Source organism: Apis dorsata, unplaced genomic scaffold, assembly GCF_000469605.1.
Source record: "Apis dorsata unplaced genomic scaffold, Apis dorsata 1.3 scaffold_127, whole genome shotgun sequence".
Classification (NCBI taxonomy): Eukaryota; Metazoa; Arthropoda; class Insecta; order Hymenoptera; family Apidae; genus Apis; species Apis dorsata.
The window spans coordinates 729,166-736,665 of NW_006263420.1; the positions used below are offsets into that span (position 1 = coordinate 729,166).

At 35.7% G+C, this 7,500-nt stretch overlaps 2 protein-coding genes and 1 long non-coding RNA gene across 10 annotated transcripts in view; 2 read left to right on the forward strand and 1 right to left on the reverse strand.

Moving 5' to 3' along the window:
- LOC102678757 (glutamate receptor ionotropic, kainate 2) overlaps positions 1–1,582 on the forward strand; it is a 225,162-nt gene extending 223,580 nt beyond the window's left edge. For 3 of the 6 annotated variants that reach the window (XM_031509125.1, XM_031509126.1, XM_006612832.2), the window contains one exon: positions 1,273–1,582. In XM_031509125.1, the coding sequence (XP_031364985.1) occupies positions 1,273–1,467 (195 nt within the window). In that variant the 3' untranslated portion in view covers positions 1,468–1,582. Of the gene's footprint in view, positions 1–1,270 lie in introns of all 6 variants that reach the window. The other 3 variants (XM_031509124.1, XM_031509128.1, XM_031509129.1) reach the window with 1 other exon arrangement.
- The window catches only part of LOC116185203, an 86,402-nt gene that overhangs the window by 52,931 nt on the left and 25,971 nt on the right, over positions 1–7,500 (reverse strand). The gene's annotated exons all lie outside the window — the stretch shown is intronic.
- The window catches only part of LOC102678343 (glutamate receptor ionotropic, kainate 2-like), an 8,030-nt gene continuing 7,650 nt past the window's right edge, over positions 7,121–7,500 (forward strand). The window contains exon 1 of one of the 2 annotated variants that reach the window (XM_006612827.2): positions 7,121–7,402. The gene's annotated coding sequence lies outside the window, so the exon portion shown is untranslated. The remainder of the gene's footprint in view (positions 7,403–7,500) is intronic. The other variant, XM_006612830.2, reaches the window with a different exon arrangement.

The following is a 7,500-nucleotide window of genomic DNA, read 5'->3' on the forward strand; positions in this document are numbered from 1 at the left end:
ATGGAAATGGAATTATTAAAAATATAGAGAATTTTTATGAGACGCGATAAAAATTTATCGCGAAAATCTTTGATTCGATTGATTTGTTTAAAGTTGTTTAAACGTTGTTATATCTGTTGTTGTATGTATATATATATATATTTTTTAAACGAATAATATATATTATAGAGAAGTTTATCAAGAAAAAAATGAAATAAAAAGTTTATCAAAAGAGAGGTGTGTTTCCATTTCCATCGGTGTTGTTTCACTGTTATTAATTGAAAAGGATAAAAAAGAAAAAGAAGTAATTCTTGTTGCGCAAGTATGATGCGATTACAATCATTTTTTCAATCCTTTGTTATCCCTTTTTTTGCGAACTGAATTTTCTAATTAATTATCACTTCATTTTGCCTGTTTACAGCTTGGATGTCTCGTTTTCAAGATTTATTCAAATAAAAATGTGCAAACTGTTGTTATATTAAATTATTTCAGTTGAAAAGATCGCACGAATAATTATAAGAAATATACTATTTACATATTTGCTTGATCCTTTATACTCTTTCTTTCTCATCTTATCCACAGCTTTTATTAAAATAATATTATTAATCGATGTCGCATGCATGTGTTTAAACGGATTATTTCTTTATTTCGACAATGTCAGCTTCGTGCCATGACGCGTCGTACAAACCGATTTTTCAATCCGATTCAAAATTTTCCTTCTATTGTATCGAGTCACACTTCAACTCTCAATCGATATTTTTAACAGCGATCCATTTACGATCCAACCTAACAACCCTGAAATGATATTGGACGATGATCGACTGCCATGTCTTTAACCCTTTACGTATTGATTCGTTCGGTAATGGTTCAACGTAAATCAACGATTGATTCACTCCCACATCTTCAACTCCATTTGAAACTCAATTGATCCTATACCTCTCTCTTCGAAAAAAGATTGAGAGAAAGTTCGCATAAAGATTTCCTTTAAACGATAATTCCCTTTGCGTACTTTCCTCTTCACACGAGTTAAATAATACGAACAATATTAACAAAATTACCAACAATATACATAAAATTCAATGTAAATTCTAACTCGACGCGTCGATATAGAATTGAATAAAACTTTGACGAAACGACATGCATTTCAAATCAAGCATGATTTCGTCTAAAAAAAAAAAATTTGACTCGACACCGCGAACGTTTTGCACGCGTCATCGCATATGGCTGACGACGCCTTCCGCGAAGGAAGCAAGGATAAAGAGGATGCAGCGGTGGTTTGCTGGAACTTTCCAGAAATCGGTGTGCTCCGAGATGGCGAGCGAGCTGCGTTACGCGCTGGACTGCGGGAACGGGACGAAAAAGCCCGCGAAGAAGACGCTGTGCCGCCGCGAGAGGCAGCGATCGAACCTGTCTATCGTGTCCGAGGAGGGGAAATATCCGGCGTGCAACAAGTACAGACACTTCGTCGGTAAAGCGCCGTTAACTTGAAGCCTGGATCACGAGAGAGGAGAGCATCGAGTTAATTTTCGAGTCGCGGATTCGATGACGAACGATGTGAAAGCGATCGATGGGGTGCAACGAGGGAAGCCAACGAGGCGTGAATCAAAAGTTTGGCGCGACATGGAAACCATCCACCTTTACCGGTTCCTTTATCTATTTCTCTTTCACGTGTGCACGCGTGGTACAAGACTGGCTTTCTCTTCTCCATTTTTTCTTTTTTTTTCTTTCTTTTTCTTTTTTTTCTCTCTCTCTCTCTCTCTTCTTTGTCTTTGTAAGTGACGCGAACGAACGAACGAACGAGCATGGCAGTTCTTCGACTAATACTTTATAGAGTGTACAATCGTTCAGTCGTTAATTGGAGCTCGCTGGAATTTATCGTACCGTGCGGGAGACAACGGCGCGCCCTGTTTGAGCGGAAAGATTAACGAGCAGCTTCCAGATCCTTTGTCTTTCGTTGCGCCACTCGTGGCGAGAGAGAGGGTGTCCTCTTCTGAAGTGAACGGAAGAGGACGAGTACTACGCGGTGTAAACTCTCTCGTTTCGAAGTCGAAACGACGATGATTCCTCCGATTGTTGTTTCCCCGATTGTGACGAAAGTAGGGAGGGAAAAAAAGGAGGAAGTGGGGTGGAAGAAGGGTGGAAGAAGGGGAGGGAGATTGTAAATCGAGGAATGTACAATTTTATCGTGAAAGATAATTCATTTTCATTTTGATTGAACGGTATTTAAACGGTTATTTTTGCGTTAATCTCGATCGTTTTGTTCGTAATTTATCGTTCGAGTCTTAATTCATACCGAATTGAAATATTCGTGCAACGAATATTTCCATGTTCTATTGAACGAATCCCTGTTCAACTGCTTTCGAGATTCGAAAACATTTCATTTATAAATAAATTAATATATATTGGAAACGGGTATGAGGCAGAGGAAACGGCATCGTTTGCTGGTATCCTTGATAATTATTTTCCACGCTCGCTCGCGCCGATAAATTCTATTGTTGAATGCATCCTTGTCAAATATATATTCCGTTCTAATACTTTGCTTAAATTATATTACGAAGCACACAACATGGGATAATATTTTTTCTTTTTTCTTTTTTTTTTTGAAACCTGTACTTCCTTCGTTTCTGCTCCACGAATTTAATCCCCGCGATCTCTCTATTTATTACTTGTAAAATATATATTCCCAAATATATATTAAAGATCGATGTAATCTACGTTTGCGCCATTTATTCCATTATTACTTTGAAAATTGATTAAAGGATTGAATCACGCGTCGATATCCTCCGCACGATATCGCGATAAATTTAATGAATTTTTTGACGAATGTGCGAGAACGATGGTAAAAAAAGGAGGAGGGGAGAGGGGGAGGGGAAGAGGACGAATAGCGTGGGTTCGATATCGATGCGACGCGAACAAAGGAACATCGAATCCAACCGATTTTCGTTGTTGTCGAAGTATGTCGTTCATTTTCGTAAAGAAAGTACATCGTCGTTGGAGAAATGGAAAAAAAAGAGGATGATTAACAATTGTACAAATATCTCTGTCTGTTCGATGGCGATGTTCGACATACACACATCCGTTTACTGTAAATAATCATACTCATCGTTGAAGATTACGAATTGAACCATCCACTCTATGGGATTGTATCATAGAAGGGGGGAAAAAAATCTGTTCACAAAAGCACGTCTTCGTTTAAATATTCCGATTCTGTGAGATAAACGTGTCCATGCGTGCGAGCGTCGTAGTTGTTTCATCGAATGTAGATAGGATAAGCGATTTTACAATTTTGTTTTATGTACAGTTGATCGTAGAAAAAAAAATATCCGGTTGAATTTTCAAAGATTATATCATATTATTTCGGAATATAATCGTGTTTGGACTAAAACAAAGATATAAAGACTTTTTGATTTGAGCAAAAAGACACGTCAAATGTTTAACGTAACTGGACATTTTTCGATCAACTAAAAACGTATACCCTCGTTCGTTATTCCCTGAGATTTCGAATTTCAGTATCTCGTTATCGCGGAATTTCATCGCTCTATCCACATCTCCGTATATTCATTAATTCCGTGCTCGGTATTAATCCTTTGAAATCCGTACGTTAATTAAAAATCATTATCATATATAAATACTCCTCTGCAAGTGAAATACACATATTGAAACTACTGATAAAATCAGAATACAATTCGCGCAAAATATTTTCAACGCGTTTTTTGAACACTTTACGATCCAATGTGAGATCCAACGTTCAAATAATTCTTTTAAAAAGAAAGAGAAAAAAAAAAAAAAAGAAAAGAAAAAAGAAAAAAAAATAATTGAAAATTGGATTAAATTTTCCCATTCCTTCGAGTCGAGACAAATTTCATTCGATGGATTTCGCAACAATGTTCCTTTCTTAATCGTCCAACGATTCGAGGGATTAAGCTGGTTAACGGAGTTAATGGAAAGCCTGTTTGCAACTGGTACATCGGCGTTCATGAACGCAACGGACTGAGCAGTATTAATTTCCGTCTTCCGTCTCTCCTAAGGCGTAAACACGCGCGAATATCGTACATGCATAGATGCCAGACCAGCCACTCCGAAATGATCAATTTCCTGATGCAGATAGATCGATCGTGAAACGAGATTAGCGATGAGATTCGATAATATACCTTCCACGTGGCACGCGATTGTGCACATCATTTCTGAAAAAACGCTATGTACACAATGACGAATTTTTTTTCTTTATTTCTCTCTCGATTTTTTTTATTTTTCTCTTTCTTTCTTTCTTTCTTTCTTTTTTTTCTATGTGTATGTGTAACGTCGACGCGTGTGTGTACGCACCGGAATGGAATCGTTTTTTAAAATACATACGTACAAAAGGTTGCGAAAGAAACCCGCATGAAACCGACACATTCATCACGCGCATATACACGAATGAATCTCGCGTATAATATAAATACGTATTTGTAAATATTGTCTGTATCGCGTTCATTGCGTTCACGACATAACGAGTTTGTTAAGAGCTAATTGATTATATACTTCTTACATAAAAGTGTACTACGAGCATCATATTAAACGTGAATAAAATCATCGTCTGTAAATTCTCAATGGACGAGTTTATTATCTGGAAATAATAGCGTGGATGTCAATTGAAACGTAAATATATATTTAAAATATCGTAAATTTGAAGTTAAGAGAATAAACTTTATAAACGATGATAAAATTTAATTCGATCGGAATTTTAATTTTATAGAATAACCTAAACCGGCCAATTTCATCATCCTATAAAATATCCATTGAAATTTATTTCAATATTCCCTATTATTTTATGCATAGTATCGTAAATCGTATAAAAATTCGAAATATTTCAACCAAAAATTTCAAATTTCACGGTATCATCGATAATTAATTCATCGAAATTTTTATTCGTTTAAAAATATCGAATACTTAAAATTTCATCCATTGCTTATTTTCAAACATTTGTTCCTCGTATTCCATCGCAATCAAAAAATTGCTCCACTAATTGTGATATATATTTATTCCGCGCCTTAATCCCAAAAATTCCAAATTTTATAACATCATCGATAATTTTAGTATTAAAATTTTCGTTTATTTATAAAATTTTGATCAGAAATTCCATCGAAATTATTTTTTTGAAAACGCGCATTTCATCATATCCCACTCAGAAAATGATTCCATAAAACGTTTCCCATAATCTAAAAAAAGTTCCAAAAATTTTACAATAACTGATTAAAATCTGTTAAAATTTTCGCTTACTTAAAAATTGCGTGAGATAAAATCGATTTCCACTATTGATATTTTTCGACAATTCTCCATGATCGATCGATCCAGGTGTAACGTTCATCCGGTCTCAGTCAGAAAATTATTCCACGCGTAATATACTTAAACCCCGCGTCATAATCCCCTCGTTGATTACGACAGAGAAGTTCTACGTTAACCACGGCCACGTAATTGGTCCCCGGGAAGTTCTACTTTTACATCAATTGCCCCAGCCTTCACTCTTCGTTCCCTTGATTAGTGAACTAAATCTCAAACCGCTAACGTAACTCATTCACTAATGTATCCAACTTCCACGACTCTTACCTTCTCTCTTTGTCCCCGCAGAACACTAATGTACCTATTTAATTTACTTCGTCCCAAGTCTCCGCGTGTTTCGTTCTCTTTCCCCTTGCATTTTCTTTCTACCAGTCGATCTACGTATCTCGATCTTTCGTTCCGTTTAAAACGGTCGCCTTTCTCTCCGTTCCTCCATCCAAAGTCGTTTTTAAACGACTTCCATACACTTGCACTTACTTTTTAGGGGGATGAATTAATTGCTTTGAAAATTAGAATTAAAGGAAAGGAATTAAGGTAAATTAGAAAAATGGAGGGTGAAAAAGGTAAATAAGTCGTTTGCGTAATCTTTGTAAAAGAGATAAAATAAGTGGAGTGATTAATTGTTCAAATGTTTGAACGAGATATTCAATTTTAAAATGGAGATTTTTATTTCTCCTCGAGTGATAAATTTACGTTTCTAGAGATTAGATTTTCTTCTTTTAAAATTTCTCTTCGCGTCGTTTCATTAACTTCTCGAAGGAACGAGATTTTATATGGAAGCAAACTGATAAAAACTTCGACAGTAACTTGAATAATAGAAGGATCTTTGCGTCGAAAATCAATATCGTCGTAACTCTCAAGATACGTTTTATGTTCCATGTTTTCATATAAAACATATTCTAGATTTGTGAGCTGAAAGTATGGATACACGTGTTCAAATCATCATTCTTAGTACCGAGATATCAAAAAAAAAAAAAAAAAACTTTGAATCATACTTTTGTTTGAGAAAAAGTGTTATAAAATCCGAATCGTGTTTAAAAAAAGCACATTTCTGGAAGAAGCTGGTACGCTTTATCGAAAATAAGAGTCATTTGCTCCGATTTTATATTATGATGTTCACGTCGCGTATTAATTTTTTACGAGAAATTTAACTACGTTTCACGGTAGCCTCATTGTCGACAACAACACTGTGCCTAGGGATTTCTTTAACTTTGCTCCCTTAATGGTCTGTTTCTGTTGGAAAAAACAAAGCTGACGTGATTTCAACGGTTTATGAAAGCAATTTCGAATGAATTGGCATGAAACGTTTCGAAAATAAAAAAATTGTTTAAAATTGCACAAAACTGAGGAGAAGAGGAACGATAAAAATGCTAATGCGATTTCATTGTCAAAAAACTAACTTTGTGTACCTTGTGTATCAAGGAATTAAAAACAAAAAAAAACAAGAAACAAATTTTTCTAATAAATTTTTTTAAAAGATCCACTATGACACGATGAATTAAAAAATCCTAATGCAAAAAAATGTTATTTAAAAATCCTTTCTTTGCAGTATCCATTTTTAAAGATCTAAATAAATTTACTCGAAATAAAATTCAGACGACGCGTTCCATATATTCTCATCGCTATATGTGCGTCCAAGCACATCCATAAAAATTTCCACACTAAACGCGACAAATCGTAGCACAAACTTCAAACGTTTAGTGAAGCTATATCCGCTTTCACACTTCACGATGCAAACGTTCCACTTCCGGAATAATATCGTCCCTCTCTTAATCAGCGTTGAAAAAAGAAAAAAAGAAAAAAAAAAAGAAATCGATAAATTTTTATTAATAAAAATAACAACACGTCTGAACTATGTTTGATCGAAAAAGTAGCGGCGTTGCGTCTAACAATAAGTTAAGTTTCGAGGGTCTGGATGACCGCCATGTTACGATATACAAATGAAATCCAAGTAGTTTGGAAGGGAGGCCGCGTGTGCGCAGTGAAAAGGCTGTCGAGAAGCGGCGTTCGGAATTAGAGTGCATGCCGCGAGGTTCGTTCTGAAAAGCTCGTATATCAAACTTCTGTTCCAGGTAACCAAACCGTGTGTAATCGTAATTTCGAGGTAAGTCTCTCCCTTTCACGCTTGTCGCATGACCATTCTGTCCTTCCGGTTTAACTCCCGACAGCCATCGCTCTAACTATCGTTCGACCATGAAACGA